The 18,451-nt window shown below is 40.8% G+C and overlaps 1 protein-coding gene across 1 annotated transcript in view; it reads left to right on the top strand.

The window, feature by feature from the left end:
* The window catches only part of LOC310936642 (neural-cadherin), a gene marked incomplete at both ends in the record, with an annotated part of 265,319 nt that overhangs the window by 119,444 nt on the left and 127,424 nt on the right, over window positions 1-18,451 (top strand). Inside the window, 3 exons of the mRNA XM_083900748.1 lie at window positions 1,720-1,969; window positions 12,041-12,168; window positions 12,601-12,787. Of these exons, the coding sequence (XP_083756874.1) occupies window positions 1,720-1,969; window positions 12,041-12,168; window positions 12,601-12,787 (565 nt within the window). The remainder of the gene's footprint in view (window positions 1-1,719; window positions 1,970-12,040; window positions 12,169-12,600; window positions 12,788-18,451) is intronic.

The following is an 18,451-nucleotide window of genomic DNA, read 5'->3' on the forward strand; positions in this document are numbered from 1 at the left end:
AGCATTTTTGTTCAGGTGTGTGTGTGTGTGTGTTCAGTGATGTCTCTCTGTGGTACACAGACACACAACATATATGACGATAGAGTAAAGAAACAGAGTTTCTCATTTTCACCTCGTCGACAGAATTCTCTTCAGATCTCATGGAAGCAATTAAATCCTGTAAAAATGCTGATGAAAAACTGCGAGCGATTAAAAGAAAATCTGAAAATGAAGAGACAGAGGAGAGTCGTTTCCACGGGAACTCGTGTGTTTAATGGTGTGTGTGTGTGTGTGTAATAATCACACCCTCTGGTGTTTTTTTTTTGTTTTTTTTACGGCTTAAATAGGCTCAAACGTGTTTGTCAGTTTCTGTCTAATGATACGTCTCATTAACGTGGACGCTGGACTCTGTGGGTCCAGCCGACTCGGCCGGGTCGGTCGCCCACAGGAAACCCACATCACGTCCGAGGTGGCATTTGTGATTTTAATTGCTGTGAGTGAGTGTGTGTGTGTGTGTGTGTGTGTGTGTGTGTGTGTGTGTGTGTGTGTGTGTGTGTGTGTGTGTGTGTGTGTGTGTGTGTGTGTGTGTGTGTGTGTGTGTGTGTGTGTGTGTGTGTGTGTGTGTGTGTGTGTGTGTGTGTGTGTGTGTGTGTGTGTGCGTTAATTAGTTTAGGAAATTAGGCCGACGGAGATTTGATCTCTCAGGATTTGAGAAGTTACTGCCTCGACATTTTAGCGTCCATTATTACAGCAAATAAAACTCTGTTTGTTTGTTTGTTTGTTGGCTCCTCCTCCTCCTGTGTCGTTAACTCCAGCTGCTGCTGATGTTCGTCCGCTTGTCTCTGCGGACACTTTTTTTTAAAAACCTCCTCTCTCCAAACTCATAATTGGAAACAGGCGGAATTTTAGGATCACAGGGTCAGTAAATATGAACGTTATTCATAAATGAACAGTTTTACTGAGGGTTTGAGTCGGAAAAGGACCACACGGTGGTGTAGTGGTCAGCACCTGCCTTACTGATTTAGATCTGTAGATCCTGTAGATCCTGTAGATCCTGTAGATCCTGTAGACCTGTAGACCTGTAGATCTGTGGGTCTGTAGACCTGTAGACCTGTAGACCTGTAGACCTGTGGATCCTGTGGATTTTGAGATCTGTGGATCTGTAGAGCCTTTGGAGCTGTAGATCTTGAACTGTGGCTCTGTAGGTTTGTAGGTCTCGATCTAGACCTGGGGATCTGTAGATCTAGACCTGTGGATCTGTAGATCTAGACCTGTGGACCTGTGGATCTGTCGAGCCTGTGGATCTGTAGATCTAGATCTGTGGACCTGTGGATCTGTAGATCTAGATAGGTAGATCTGTAGATCTAGTCTAGATCTGTGGATCTGTAGATCTAGTCTAGATCTGTGGATCTGTGGATCTGTAGATCTGTAGATCTGTCACTGGAGACCTAGATATGTAGATCCTGTGGATCTGTAGATCTAGTCTAGATCTGTGGACCTGTAGATCTAGATCTGTTGAAACTGTCGATCTGTAGATCTATAGATCTGTCACTGGAGACCTAGATATGTAGATCCTGTGGATCTGTAGATCTAGTCTAGATCTGTGGACCTGTAGATCTAGATCTGTTGAAACTGTCGATCTGTAGATCTGTAGATCTGTCACTGGAGATCTAGATTTGCAGATCGAGATCTGTGTTACCCTGTGGAGAGTGACATATTCTGTCGTTTGTTTTCCCTCAGACCATCAAGGCCACGTCTCCACTCGGGGATCCCAGAGTCACGTATAACCTGGAGGATGGGATGGTACCAGAGACCAACATGCCCGTCCGCTTCTACCTGACCCCGAACCGCGAGGACGGCTCCGCCTCCATCCTGGTGGCAGAGCCGCTGGACTACGAGACCACCAGGAACTTCATGCTGAGAGTGCGAGCTCAGAACGTGGCCGCTGTTCCTCTGGCAGCTTTCACCTCCGTCTACATCAACGTCACAGGTGAGCGCGTGTTTCTGCTCGGTCTTTAGTCAGTGAGGAGAAGGAGAAGGAAGAGGAGGCGCGTCCTCGTCCGTGTTCGTCGTCTCGTTTTCCACCAGACTTACTTAATTCTTGGGATTTTAAAGCCGCTTAAAACCAAATTGTTGGCAGAGCTCAGAGCCGCTGATCCGCGACGTCTCACAGCGAGGCGCCGCTCCAAACTCGGCTGGCTCTCTTAAATGCACAGTATGTGATTTCTGCTGCTGAGAGTCTCTCAGTCAAAACAATGAGAGAAGATCTATAGTTGGACGACGCCAGGAAGCAGCGTGGGATCATGGGAAGTGTGGGGAGAACTTCAGCAGTGAATGACAATGAGCTCTCTGAGTGACAAACACACACACAAACACTGGTTAACGAGAGAAAGAGAATATTTTCGTGGAAGTTTTAACCTTGATTTAAAAAACTCTGGGCTTGACTATCTGACCTGAGTCAGTCAATCTCAGATGCCCAGTGTCATTAATGTATTGTGGTCCAGCAGCAGGACTTTAAAGTCCATTTAAAGACATAACCTCTTCTTCCCTGACCCTCTTTTTGGAGTCCCTGGTCGAAAATGACATGACCAAACTAAATAGAGTAAATCTCTGCAGTTACAAGCTCTATGTGGATTATCTTGTTATCAAAATAAAGATAACTTGTGAGATTACACCAGAGGTGTAAGTTTCACGGTAGATGCCACTGCATTAGAGTAAATGCACTTGGAACACAGCATAACTGAAGGATTTTTTTCTCGCCTAAAAAAATATTGCATTTAAAGCAAATATCACCTTTAAAATATGCAGTAGGAGCTTAAAAACACATGGAGTTCATGTAACAACATGTGGATATGTGCTGTGCAAAGTCTGACGCTGCTGAAATTAGTTGAATTACACAGGTTTTAGTAAAGAGATGTCTCGGCGTTCTCTCTTTTGGCACAGTTTGGCATCATCTGTGCCATTTGAGATTTCTTAGGTACCAAATTATTAAAAACCTATTTAATTTAATTTATATGTCACTATTGGTCTAAAAAGAACTTGTTTTGAAAAAAAAAAAAAAGTATGATAACTGGCTGTAAATCGATTCTCCCCGTTTGGTGCGTAATAACAACTCTGTGACTCTGCAGCGTCTTCAGTTACGCAGCACCATAGCTCTGGCTTACCTTGGTCAATTAGGGTGATTGACAGCTCTTTTTAAACCTCTAAACCGGTAGAATCAGACCCTGGTCTCCAAGTGCGTGAGAATCACTTCATTAACGAGTCAAAAGGACATAAATGCATATGACGCATTGCGGACATTCACCCTTCTCTAATCAGAGCGATCTAATGTCACTCTGTAATGATCAATCAGACTGGGATTTGTCCCCAAAGCATGCTGGGAAGTGTAGTTCTTCATTAGAAGTGGTTTTGTTCCGGTGGAAATAACTTGTTTTGATAAACAGCAAAGGTAAGACAACATTTCTGCTTGTATTTCTTAGTCAGTTGTTGTTTTGCTCTTATTTTGGTGCTGGAATGGATTCAAAGAGGTGTGTGAGACATTTAACGTTCGAAGAGTCAGCAATCAGAGCCCGGAACAAAACTAAATATCGACGATGAGCAGGTTCTTCCAGAAAGAGTTTGTGTTTTTCCTGCTTCTGATGACACATTTCAAAGGTCAGAGGTCAACAGATCACCTCCAGGATCATCTTCACAAAAAAACATTCCTAAAACATTCAACAGGAGTCTTGTTTTTTGTCAGAAATGTAACGTTGAACAAAAGCTTCTTTTCTGGTGGTTCAGAGCCCCGTTTATGTCAAAGATCAGAATCCTGGTTTAAGCTGAGTCATCGTCGTCGTTATCGTCATTGTTATCGTCACTGCTCAATAATACGGCGGTGTTTTCTCACACGCTGACCTCCCTTCTCAAAATGACTCTGCTGCCAACTCTACACACACACACACACACACACACACACACACACACACCATTCCATCAAATTGCTCTTAATCCAGTGAGAAATAATGAATTCACACAGACCCTCTCCCCTATCTTTCCTCTCTGGTCCCACTAACCTCCCCCTCCCTCCCTCCCTCCCTCCTTCCCTCCCTCCTTCCCTCCCCTCTTATCTGTCTTAATAAGAAAGCTCTTTGACTCCTCCAGAGGCAGCGCTGCACAGCGAGGGAGGGAGAGACGGAGTTAAGACCTCATTTTTAATTCAGAAGTTAAGACATTTTGCTCAGAAGAAAAGGGGAACAGGAGGAACAGAAAGACATGTGAGGCAGCAGGAGCCATGATGTGTTTGCCCTTCTCTAATCACGTCTGTGATGTTAGTTATTCTCTCTCTTTACACTGTGTGTGTGTCTCGCTTTCTGCTTTTTTGCGATGTTTTTCTGCAAAAGTGACGTTAAATAGATTTTATTGTGTTGTTTTTGAAGTGTGATGGCATGTGGTCGGTGCTGACCCCCCCGCACCAAGAACCAGCATCACACAGGCATGATTGCTCTCAGAGGAGACATTGAAGGTTTAACTGAGAGCGAAAAACATGATCTACAGTATACTAAGACGATGGCTGCCACTTTACTTTTCCATTAGACGGCCTTTTCTGACCAGAAAAAGAGAAAATGACCTTTGTGCTCTCCCACACCAAACCCCATAGAGAAAATCAGTGATTTTAGCTCGCGAGACACAGGAGCTGCTGGTCTACTGCTGCCTCGTGTGGTCACTTTGTGTCACTTAGGTAAACCCTGAATAGAGTAATTTAAATGCTGTAGTGACTAAATAACACATTTGAACTCAGTGATGGAGGCAGCAGTGATGTGCTGTGCTGTGATGTTAAAATCACTGATTTTCTCTATGGGGTTTGGTGTGGGAGAGTCAAAAGTTGACAACATGACACAAACTTGTCGAGAAAATCAGCACTGAAGGCATTCGTAAGAAATTATGAAATGAAAATATTTTTTTTCCCCATGTCCCAGGCTGCTGGCAGCCATGTCTTCACTGCGTCTCTGCATAAAAACACAGTAAAAAAAAGTTTAACCATCATGCAAAACCAGGGTGAACTCCAGTGTCCTTCATCTTTACATTATATAAATTCCAGCCTGGTTACAGTCGCTGCAGGCCCGTGCTGTGATGAAAGTGTGTAAATCAAACACGATCCCTGATGCTGGTGGGACTGACGCTGCTTTGAAACACAGTGGATTCGCCGAACAACAAAAGGGCTTTGATATTCACCGCCTGTTGTTTTTCTTTAAATCTGCTCACAAAACCTGCAGAATGACCTTTAAGGAGTCTTCATCAACGGGAACAAACGCTGTGTGTGTTTGCAGCTGTTGTTTTCTAAAGTGTGTTTTCAGGCAGTTTGAAGGCTCTGCAGAGAGCAAAACAGCACACAGCAGTTTGTGACTCTTTCACACCGAGGAGAAAGTCAACCTTCACTTTCTGAGGAAATCTAGAAGGACTTGCACGTAGTATACAATTACGTCACATCATCATTATTATTATAATGTCACACATCGTCGACTGCATTCAGAACCAGCAGTGATTGTTCTCAGTGACAACATGGCAGCTTTCAGTGGTGACTGTTCACTCTCCCACACCAAAGTCCATAGTCCATCACATTGTGTCACTGAAATAAATCTAAACCAAGGTTTAAAATTGTGATAATTGAACTTAGTGATGGAGGCAGCAGTGGATCAACAACTCCTGTGTGCGGTGATGTTAAAATCATTGATGATTTTCTCGATAGACTTTGGTGTGGGAACTTCAAATTACAAAGTTCAGATTCCTGTTGGAAAAGTCTGTCTCACAGTAAGATAAAGATGTGAACACGTTGCCGCTCTATTATGGAGTGTTTGTTTGTGTAAACATTATTATTTTTTCTGTATTACATTTTTTTTTTTTTTTTTTTTTTTTTTTTTTTTTTTTTATGTTTATATGTTTATTGACATTTTTCTCAAAACACATGTGTACAGTGTACAATTCCAGACTCCTAAAAGTGAACAAATATTCCAGGCTACACTGAGACATGTGGTATAAACAAAACTTCAGACAAACAATTTAAGGAAAAATTAAATAAATAATACAAAATACAGAAGAAAATTAAATAAATAATAATAATAAAAAAATTAAACAAAACAAAAGAAACCTCTCAGGTAGTAACACTCATATGTTACAAAATAGTGCAACAATTTGTTGCTTATTCAATCTCATTTATAAATATCTTCACAGTATATATTCTCTTTAGCCTCATTAAGAGGTTTACATTGACCCAAACTCAATCCTCCTCTTCGTCCACTAGCTCCACACCTTTCACAAACCGCTCAAATGGTCCCCAAATTTTCTCAAAAAGTTCTTGTTTCCCTCTCTGTATGTATGTTATTTTTTCCAAAGGGAAAGTAATTAACATTTGCCTAACCCAGTAAGTGACACTTGGTTTGCTGGATTTCTTCCAAAATAATGCTATTGATTTTTTTGCATGTAAAAGACACATGTCTATCAGAACTTGTTCACTCTTGGTATATTTGTGATTTTTGGGGTAGAGTCCTAAAATGAAGAAAACTGGGCTTATCACAAGATCTTTTGAAATAATCTTTTCTATCGCTTTCTTCATTTCTTCCCAAAAAGCTTTGACCTTACTGCATTCCCACACACAATGGAATAGCGTCCCCTTTTCCTCCATACATTTTGTACATAAATCAGGGATATTACTGTTATATTTATTTAATTTAGCTGGTGTGATATAAGTTCTCATTGTCCATTTATACTGTAACAGTCTCAATCTCGTGTTGACTGATTGGGAGTGAACCTTTCTGCATATTGATCCCCAGTCCTCTGGAGAGATCTCTTCTCCCAGATCTCTACTCCATAAGTTTTTTTTGCAATCTGAATTTTCTGGTGAGTTAGACATCAATACATCATACAACTCTGAAATAGCACCTTTGCTTAAACTATCCTTAGACATCAATTTTTCTAAGGTGGATGTTAAGGGTTTGGTTATAAGACCATTTTGACTTGTCCTGATAAAAGCTCTAAGTTGGAGGAATTTAAAAAAATATTTTTTATCTACGTCATACTTATCTTTAATTTCTTCAAATGACATCATATTATCTGAATTCGGCAAATACAGGTCCTGAATCTTTTCTAATCCCTTTGATGCCCATGCTTTAAATATAGCATCTGCTCTCCCTGGAGTAAAGTGTTGATTTCCCCACACAGGACTGTACTGGGACAATATTTTAGGTTCTTTAATGTATTTTTTTACTTCAAACCACACCTTTATCATGTTTTTAACAATTGGATTAGTAGTTCGTTTCATCAAATTTGTCAATGTATCGGAATACAAGTACAGGGGCAGAGACAAACTTAAACCCTCCGATTCCATTTCTGTCCATTGTGGACTATCCCTTGTTGCAAAGTAAAACTTAATGGTCCTTAATTGTACTGCCCAATAATACCAGATTATATTTGGACTTTTTAGGCCCCCCTCACTGTATGGTAAATATAGGAGTGATAAGCGAACTCTGGCACACTTATTAGCCCATATAAATTCTGTGAATGATCTTCTTATTTTCTGAAAAAAATCATCAGGTGGAGGCAGTGGAACATTCTGAAATATATACAGTATTTTAGGGAGTATATTCATTTTTATAATATTTATTCTGCCAATCATGGATAAAGGCAGGGTAACCCACCTATTAATTGAACTTGTTATTTCTTCCATCAAAGGCTCATAATTGATTTTTACAGTCCGATCTAGTTTAGATCCAATTTGTATTCCTAAATATGTAAATTGATCTACCACTTTAAATCTAGAGGTTTCTGTAAGTTGTATTTCCCTTTCCTTTTCATTAAGTAATAGCAAGGAGGACTTATTGTTATTAATTGTATATCCTGAGATGGCACCAAATGATTTTATTAAATGTAGAAGAGCAGGAAGTGTTTTGTTAAGGTGGGAGAGATATAAAATAACATCATCTGCATAAAGGGAAAGTTTATGTTCTGTCTGGCCAATTGTTATTCCAGCTATTCCGGTGTGACTCCGTACGGCAATAGCAAGTGGTTCAATCGCCAGAGTGAACAAAAGCGGGGACAAGGGGCACCCCTGACGGCATCCTCTTTTGATTGAGATAATTTTTGATATATTTTTGTTCGTTAATATTTCCGCTGTAGGGTTAAGATATAATAGTTGAACCCACTTTATAAATTTGTTCCCATATCCAAATCTTTCCAGAATGTTAAAAAGGTAAGACCATTCCACCTTGTCAAAGGCCTTTTCGGCATCTAGAGATAGGAAGGCCATGTCTGAAGTGTTCTCCAAGCTTTGAATAATATTAAGGACCCTCCTAACATTGTGGAACCCTTGGCGGCCAATGATAAACCCATTTTGATCTCTATGTATTACACTGGGTAATGTTTCTTGTAGTCGTCTTGCTAAGATTTTACACAAAATTTTGAGGTCAGAGTTTAGTAGACTTATTGGTCTCATATTTTCGCATCTATTGTTGGGCTTCCCTGGTTTTGGCAGTAACGTTATTAATGCACCAGTCATTGATTTGGGTAAACTACCATTACAAAATGCTTCCAAGAACATTTCTAATAGTGGTTTAAGTAACTTTGTCTGAAATTTTTTATACAGGTCTATTGGAATTCCATCAGGTCCTGCTGATTTTCCTGCTTTCATGCCATCAATAGCGAGGCTTATATCCTTTTCTTTAAGATCTGCCTCTAGCATCTCTGCATATTCTTCAGAAATAGTTGGAATATCCAGCTTATCCAGAAATGTCTTTTGGGCCTGGGGGTTGTAGCTGATTTGGGATTTATATAGATTTTCATAGTATTCCCTAAATTCCCTGTTTATTTCAGCAGGGTCTACTATTGTCTCGCCATTATGATTGATAATCGAAGTAATACTTTTTCTCGTTTCTAACTGCTTGATCTGCCAGGCTAGAAGCCTGCCGGGTTTTCCCCCTTGCTCGTAGAACGCTTGGTTCAGCCTAAGCATACTGGATGCTGCCCTGTCTGCCGATTGTTTGTTATATTCTGCTCTTAAAAGCAACAATTCTTTTTGTACCTCTGGAGTTCTATTCCCATACACCTGTTCTTGAAGAATTTGTATTCTAGATTCTAGTTGCTGTCTTTTCTGGCGTAACTTCCTAGATTTGGATGAGGTATAACTTATTACATGCCCCCTTAAGAAGGCTTTAAAAGCATCCCATTTGACACATGCAGTTGTTTGTGTTGTATTATCCTTAAAATAATTATCTATTTCTGTTCCCACATACTTCACAAAATCAGCATCTTGTAACCATTTCTGACTAAAAGTCCACCTGGGTGGATCTCTAATAAGGTTCCCATCTGTGTATGTCATACAGCACAGTCCGTGGTCTGATATTAATATACTACCATAGGAACAATCCTGTATTTTTGAAACCAATGATGCAGAGACTAAAAAGTAATCTATCCGTGAGTATGTCTGATAAGTACTTGAGTGACAGGAGTAGGCAACATCATTAGGTTTCAAATGTCTCCATATGTCTAACAGATTTAACTCTTTAATGAAATGGTGAATGGCTGTTCTACTTCTATTATGGGTTTGATCAGTACCTGTAGATCTGTCTCTGACTGGGTCTAGCGTACAATTCCAATCCCCAGCAATTATGTATTCTCCTGGGAGGGATGCAAGTGTGAGAAATAAATTTGTAAAAAAGTTGGGTTCATCTGTATTGGGGCCGTAAATATTAACCAAGTTCAAGTTTACTGAGAGCAGCGACCCCTGGACGATCAAATATCTACCAAGTTTATCCTCGATTACATTAGAAACCTGAAAGGGCACCGATTGGTGAATTAGTGTCACGACTCCCCTTGCCTGCGTTGTAAAGGATGCCATATAGATGTTCCCCTGCCACCTCCTTCTAATTCTTACTATGTCCTCTTTTAAAGTGTGTGTTTCCTGCAGAAAAACTATTTTTGAGTTGGTGTCTTTCAACTTGTTCATAACCTGTTTGATTTTCTTAGTTTTTTGTAAACCTCTGCAATTCCAAGAAGTACATTTAAGTTCTACTTTTTGAGACATTCCAAATAATATACCATAAGACCACATTAATGAAAGTTACATATCTGAGAGGATGAACACATTTAAACACTAGAACATTGATTGAACATACTGAACAGTAGAAAAACAATAACCCCGTTGTCCCAACTAAATGGGATACCCCCCTAAATTTGCTTCCGGCTACTGTTGTGAACAGATCCTGGATCAGTCCACTCAGTCTTCTCTTGGACCGGTTCAAAACAAAAAGAGAAAAAATAAATTAGGTGTAGTCTGCCCTAACCTGCTCCGTTATACTTTTATCAGAATAGTTACTCCTGAAAAAAATAAAAATAAAATAAAAAGTGGTATAAGTGCAAGCTCATAGTTTGCCTATGTTAAAGTGCTGACTATTGCAGTTTTTAATACCAGCATTTACTAAATTGACTAGTTTCATATTACTAAAGAGTGAAAAATAAGATTGAGGGCAATGTCTAGACGGAGCTCTATTGAAATAACAAAAATTATGATATCTTAACCAGCAACTTAATCACAAAAGTTCAAACTTGTTCACCTGCTTTCCAGGGCTCAACAGTGTGTGCTCCTTTATGTAACAACAAACATCCTTGACTTGAGTACGTTATATAAACTTGTGCAATTATTATAAGCTACTAGTGTTCAAAATACTGGTATCCTGATACCTTTAACTTAAACATGTCAATAAAGATTATTTTACTTTCAGGGAAAAGAAGAAGAACAATAACAACAAAACAGCAATACTATTTTCACGTTTCATTGATTCCCCATTTTAGTACCACAGATTATTTAGTTTCACAGTTTGTTGATGCAAAATCCCTCATTCCGTGTAGTCATCCTCACATCTGCACGGATGTAAAAACAAACACTCAGCTTACAGACCTGCTGCTTCCTCCGGCTCCGGCATCAACACCCACCCCCGCCGCATCTTCTTTCACCTTATTTATGAAGTGCTGCACCTCCGTCGGAGTGTTAAATGTGCGTGTTTGTTCCCTATAAGTTAGCACAAGTTTGGCCGGGGGTATTATGCCGTGCCTAAGACCCAGGCTCCGCAGCTGCTGGCGCACAGAATCGTACTGTCTCCGTTGTTTGTGGACTTCGGTGGCGAGATCGTTGTATAAGCGCACATGTTGGTTCTTGTAGAGGATGTCTTTCTTAGCTTTTGCCGCTTTTATCACTTCTATCTTCTGCTTGTAGTTCAGAAATCTCATGATCAACGTTCTCGGCGGAGTTTCGTTGTCTTTTCTCGGCCCGACCCGGTGCGCTCTCTCCATCACTATCGGGTACCGCAGGGGAGCCAAATTCAATACCTCCGGTAACCAGCCCTCCAGAAATGAGCAAGGGTCCGGGCCCTCGGCCCCCTCGGGCAAATTCACCAGCCTCAGGTTATTCAGGCGCGATCTCGTTTCCATATCTACAACTTTATCCTCCAAAACTTTGTTTCTTTTCTTCAGTGCTTTAGCCGTTTCTTGCAGCTCTGCATGCTCGTCCTCCACGGTTGATAAACGTACCTCTGCTTGCTTTATTCTTTCGTTACACTCAGACAGTTCTTTTCTGTTTTCTTCAACGGCATGCAGGATCCCATCAAGTCTGGTTGAGAACTCGGACTTCAAGCCGTGTATAGCCGCCAGTATTTCTGCTTTAGCTCCGGTTAACTCACTGTCGTTTTCTTCAGGAGTCTCCGTGTTAGCGTTAGCCTCTTTGCTAGCTTGATTGTCCATTCTTTGCGACTTGAAGTCGGTTAACTTCGCTTGCGTCTGTAATTTTCCTTTACTTCTACTCGATTTCCCAAGATTTGACATCACCGCTTTAAGAGCTAGAGACGCCTGCACTTTTTAGGTGCAGTTCTATATTTTATATCAGGATTTTTAAGGATTTTTGGCGGAGCAGGTTTGAGCGTGACTTACTCGCTTGCGGTCATACCGGAAGTCCCCTGTATTACATTTTTGGTAAATTAACGATTCTATACCCCGACTTCATTTTCCCCTCCTAAACCCCTGTGTTGTCTTCTTTCTTCAGACGTCAACGACAATGTCCCCTTTTTCACGTCGTCCATCTACGAAGCTTCGGTCACTGAAGGAGCAGAAACGGGGACGTTGGTTTTCCAGGTTTCAGCCAATGATCTTGACCTGGGTCTGAATGGAAAGGTAATAAAAGTGACACAAGTGGGGCATTTTTTTTTTCTTTCCAAAGTCTATGAGACATTGTCTAAGAAGGGACCGTCATTCCCAATAATAATAATAATAATAATAATAATAAATCCAGACATTTTAAAAAGATTCATAAGATTTGGGCTCATATAAAATATTATGTGTTGGATTTTTTACTAAAAGATGTTGTTGTATATTGTAGATATATATTGATTATTATGGCAATGATATTAATCTGTATTAAGGTGTTGTAGTATAATCTAGAAGAGACAAAAAATTAAATGGGCAGCCATTTTAGACACAGAACACTATAATACTATGGTGAAGATACTGAAGATGCATTTGATTTGAGCAGACACCACTTACTAACTTACACTTACTTACCACTTACTTGCAACCCCTCCCGTCTTTGCTCCTCCCACTCTCAAGATTGTATACTCCCTGCTGGAGGATCGCAGCGGTGACCACAAGTTTTTCCGCATCGACCCGGAGCTGGGACTCGTCTACACTCAGGCCGTGTTTGACCGCGAGACCAAGAGCTCGTACCTGCTGGAGGTGAAGTCCGTGGACGGGTCAGAGTCGTCGCGGCCCGGCAAACACGGTCAACCCAACTCTGGTGAGTGCGAGTGAAAACATGTCACTGTCCATGGTTCTGATTGTGGAGATGTTTTTTTTGTATGTAACTGTCCATGGTTCTGAGTTTGGAGCTTTTTGTGTGTGTAACTGTCCATGGTTCTGGAGCTTTTTTCGGCATCTGTCCATGGTGCTGATTCTGGGGCTGTTCTTTTTGTGTAATTGTCCATGGTACTGATTCTGGAGCTGTTTTTTGTGTAACTGTCCATGGTTCTGGTTTTGGAGCTGGTTTTTTTGTGTAACTGTCCATGGTTCTGATTTTGAAACCTTTTTTGTGTAACTGTCCACAGTTCTGGTTTTGGAGCTTTTTGTGTGTGTAACTGTCCATGGTTCTGGAGCTTTTTTCGGCATCTGTCCATGGTGCTGATTCTGGGGCTGTTCTTTTTGTGTAATTTTCCATGGTACTGATTCTGGAGCTGTTTTTTTGTGAAACTGTCCATGGTTCTGGTTTTGGAGCTGTTTTTTTGTGTAACTGTCCATGGTTCTGATTCTTGAGCTGGTGTTTTTGTGTAACTGTCTACAGTTCTGATTTTGGAGCTGTTTTTTGTGTGACTGTCCATGGTTCTGGGTGTTGAGACATTTTTTCTACAACTGTCCTTGTTGCTGTTTCTGACCATGGGACTGTCCATGGTGCTGATCTATATTGTGTAATGATCTGTGGAGCAGATTTGTGCACAACTGTGTGTGGTGCTGTCTTTGTGGATGATTGTGTTGCCATTTATGCGTGTAACTGTCCGTTGTGCTGATTTTTCTTTTTTTTGCTGTCCATGGTGCTGATTGTCTTCTATGTGATTTTCTGTGGTGCTGATTCTTGTCACAACTGTCCTTGTTAGTTTTGACCATGAAACTATCCTTGGTACTGTTATTGGTACTTCTTTGTAACTGTCCGTGGTGCTGAATCTTTCTTTGTAACTGTCCGTGGTGCTGAATCTTTCTTTGTAACTGTCGTCCTTTTTTTGTGTTACTGTAGTGCTGATATGTGTCACTGGCCTTGGTGCTGGTTTTTGCATCACTGTTTGTTGAGTTGATGGTGCTGATTGTTCCATGCATACACGGCCATGATCAAACTCCTGTGTACTGTAGTCTTTTTATTAGACCTAAGTATTTTAGTGAGTGTAGGTGAGAAAAATCAGCGTTGGAGATTACAGGTGGCTTGCACGGAGGTGAAAGGAATGTGTTATCCAGGCTCCTGGGCAAAAAAAGTCAGGTTCTCCAAGATCCTGAGGGTCGTAAAAAACAACTGAATCGTCAACAGCATCTGTAGGTAAACACAGAGCAGTTTTTCCATGTGTCCGTCTTGATACGAGTTCACCTCATGTCGCAGGTCCTTGTGTTTACTTCAGCAGAGTTTTCTTCAGCGACTGAATGCCTCGATGCCTCGTCGTTGTTATGGATTTAGAAATGCTGAGAGAGCTCTCACCTCGCACAGTAATGCTGAGCTCTCATGAATGTGAGAGGGGGAGAAAAAACTGTGAAAGGCAGCAAGATTAGCTAAATATTAAAAAAAATAAGAAAAAACAGTTAGACTGTGCGAATGTTATTTTTGCCTCATGCGGAAACGTTTTTTAATAAAACTCAAGGTATGAGCAGACAACAGTGGATAAGTGGTGACGTGGGATTGCCTAAAATAACTACTCAATCCCACCTTCTCTGTGGGTAATCTGACTAAATATCGCTCATTGTGTCTCTATCGGGATTAGGTGAATTGGTCACTCTAAATTGACCGAGGTGTGAGCGTGAGAGTGAATGGTTTTGTCTCTATATGTGGCCCTGCAGTGGACCGGCGATCTGTCCAGGGTGTGACCCCGCCTATCGCCCTATATCAGCTGAGATAGGCACAGCACCAACCGCGACCCTCCAGTGGAGGATATAGCGGTAGATAATGGATGGGTGGCGTCTCTATCGTTTCTTTAATTCATATCTCATATATTAATTTTTAATATTGAAAGTAATGGTGACAGTAAGTTGAAGGTGGGCGTGGCTGCAGGTCAATCTTGAAATTTTGTGAGACACAAAACCCCACAGTTGCCCCTGGATACTGTTTAAATGACATTAATCTACACCTGCTTGTTTCTACACTCTCTTAGTTTTTTTTTATGTCCACTTTATCTCACCGTTAGACAGACTTTTCCAACATGTTTGTAAACCACTCACTCACCCACACCAAAGTCCATAGAGAAAATCTGTGATTTAAAAAATGTTTGTAAAATCAGTCTTCAATTGTTTTTTTATTTGTCACTTCTTCATGAGCTGATGCAGCCGTCAAATAATTTTCCCGTCACTCATGAAGTTTCTATTTTAGCATTTGCTGCGCTTGTAAAATGACAGTGTTTTGATTCAGAAGGAGAGAAAACGCCTTTAGTTCCAATCAGAATGTGTTAAAACAAGGATTATTTTTCCTGTTTTATGGACACCTCTCTGCTGAAATGACCACTTTTTATTTATTTTGTTACCGAGTAAAAAGTTTGCGATTTTCCCCCAGTTTGAATTTGCACAACTCAGTGTCTCCGTGTGTCTGACGTTCAAGTGAAAAAGCAAACAGTGGGAGACAAGAAGGTCTAGTAACGAAGTCTATTTTTAAAATGTAATCTCCTTGTTTGACTCGTTCAGCAGCTGAACACGGTCACGATATTTTTCCTACAGTGGATATAACGAATTATTCCTGTTTCTGCGCTTTGTCTTTACCTCTTGTCAGAGCTGGTTGTTGAAGTGAGAATGGAATATTTTCAATTTTAATTGTTTGTTTGTAGTGAAAACATCGCTGCCAAGTAAAAAAAAAAAAAGGATCCACTGCTGCCTCCATCGCTAAGTTCAACTGTCTTATTTTGCGTGTTCTGCATATGAATTACTTTGTTCATATTTACACAAAGTGACCACACGAGGCAGCAGTAGACCAGCAGCTCATGTGTCCCTGTGAGCTAAAATCACTGATTTTCTCTAGTTTACAAACTTCAGTTTCCTGTTAGAAAAGTCTGTCTAACAGTGAGATAAAGACGTGAAAATGTTTTTTGTTTTTTTTTATATCGTAGACTTAAACTGACAAGTTTTATGACATAAGTTTTTCATTAAGTGGCTAAACTTTTGGTTCAGAAACGAGGTTTGTTCTTGTTGAGACGTGTGTAGCTGTTGTTTTCAATCACTTTGAAGGCCTTCATTTAGGAAATAAGTTAATGTGTTTTTTCTTTATGTGACATTAAATCAGCTTTAATGTAAAATTGCAGTTTAATCTCGCAGCAGAAGGCACGGTACGCGCTAAATTTGTTCATCATGTTGAACGCGCTGAGCGCGGCGACGACGAGCAGAAAGCTGAGAGCAGCTGCTCCCATCGACTTAATTTAAGTTTTCCTTCTTTCTGTGTCTTTGCCACATCTGCTCGTCTCTGCCTTTTTGAAGCACCAGCAGCCATCTCTGTCTCTTCAGCCTCCGTCTCTCTCTCACTCTCTCATTCGCTGCCAGACCAAATACATACATGCTCCAACGGTAGAGCAGAGACACGCAGACGGGAGCAGCTGTTTGGACAGATGGACGGAGACAAGTGTCAAAGAAGCACTGCAGCAGACCAGGACTTCTTCATTTAAAAAAAAAAAAAAAAAAATCTATTTAACCGTAGATTATTAACCGCTCTGCTCTCTCCTCGGGGTTTGGCTCACTGTGACGTTTGATTCAACAAAAAGTCAACACTGCAGACTTATCTAATACTTTTATTTATTTATTTATTTATTATTTCACCGTCGTGAATTTTAAGCGAGGTTGAATTAAACGAGGATGATTGACAGGCAAATTAACAGACACCAAACACATCAAACAACACTAATGCGCCCTCACATGTTCAGGTAATTGCAGTTGTTACGAGTTTATAATTGAACAATTCTCCCTTTAAAAGAGATCATTTCAGTGCGATGTGATGGGTTTTACTCCAGCGAGCCCCGGCGGATCATGACAGCCTGATTACCTCAAAGGTCTTTTCTCGAAAAGCCAGAACAAGGATAATCCCCGAGCTTTAAATTAATCTGGCGACACAGACGTCCCTGCACACATAATTTAACCTGAATAATCTGTTGCTGATACTGTTGCTGTTTTAAAGTTTTAGAGTGCATCTCAGTGTGATCATCTACACAAACATATCTGCCAACTGCCAAATATGTGGATTTAAATCCATATCATGTCTTTATCTCACTGTTAGACTGACTTTTTCCAACAGGAAGCTGAAATTTGTAAACCACTCACTCTCCCACACCAAAGTCCATAGAGAAAAACAGTGATTTTAACATCACAGCACACAGGAGTTGTTGATCCACTGCTGCCTCCATCACTATGTTCAGATGTCTATTCGGTGTTTGAAATCCTTTGTTCAGATTGACCTCAGTGACACAAAGTGACCACACGAGGCAGCAGTAGACCAGCAACTCTTGTGTCCCCGTGAGCTAAAATCACTGATTTTCTCCATGAGGTTTGGTGTGGGAGAGTGAGTGGTTTACAAAGAGACACAAACTTCAAACCAGCTGTGAAAAGCTTCCTCATGGCGAAATAAAGCAGTTGGAGTTCCTCAAGGCTCCATCCTGGGTCCTCTTCTGATCATGTTAATTCTCCTGCTCCAGCGCCGTTTATGGAAAACAGTGAAGGTCTATAATCGAGTAAAGCTCGAAACAGAGAGACAGAAGGTCGTGAAGTCTTATTCCACCAACATTTTGACCGCGTACACTTCCTATGGAAGAATCTGTGTCTCTTTCTTTTCATAGAGATTTACGACTTTAACATGTGATTATTCTGAAAACGTTTCACCACGTGATGCAGGATTAAACTCCCACAGTTTTTCAATATTCTGTCATTTCCTGGCGTGCATGTGGAGAATGCCTGAGCCTGTTGCGTTCATTGGTGTATACGAGAATCAGGCAGGTTTCATTATCGCTGTAAAAATGCACGGTGGTCCCATTTCTCCTCACTGGATTAAGAAGAAGCGTTTGACCGTGTCAAATATGGCTTAGCTGGAAATGATCTGTGGCTCCACAGTGAAGCCAACGCAGATAATATTAGCACACTGGAGTTTATTCACACTCGTGCCCACAGTTAAGAGCCGAATAAAGGCAGGATTTACAATCGAAAGGTTGCGCATTTCATTAAACCTGTATCGAGTACACGTGCTTATAAATAACACGGTCACACCTGCCAACACACTTTGTGCTCAAACGTACTGTAAACACACATGAAACACATAAACGCTGCATTTAGTTTGACGTCTTTAAGTTGTGTTTTGTAGGATTCCGGTCCCTCTTTCTGATCATATGACATGTTTTACTTTAGTCTCTTGACAAAATTCAATATACAACACTTGACAAAAGTATTTGCCAGCTTCAGTTTATGATAAATAATGTGCTTGACGCTTTTCCAACAGGAAACTGAACCTGAACCTGAAACCTCATAGAGAAAATCAGTGATTTTAGCTCACGGGGACACAGGAGCTGCTGGTCTACTGCTGCCTCGTGTGGTCACTTTGTGTCACCGAGGTAAATCTGAACAAAGGATTTCAAACACTGAAGTGACAAAATAAGACATTTGAACTTAGTGATGGAGGCAACAGTGGATCAACAACTCCTGTGTGCTGTGATGTTAAAATCACTGATTTTCTCTATGGGGTTTGGTGTGGGAG

The sequence above is a fragment of the Microchirus variegatus genome, assembly GCF_963457635.1.
Source record: "Microchirus variegatus genome assembly, chromosome: 14".
NCBI classification, from domain to species: Eukaryota; Metazoa; Chordata; class Actinopteri; order Pleuronectiformes; family Soleidae; genus Microchirus; species Microchirus variegatus.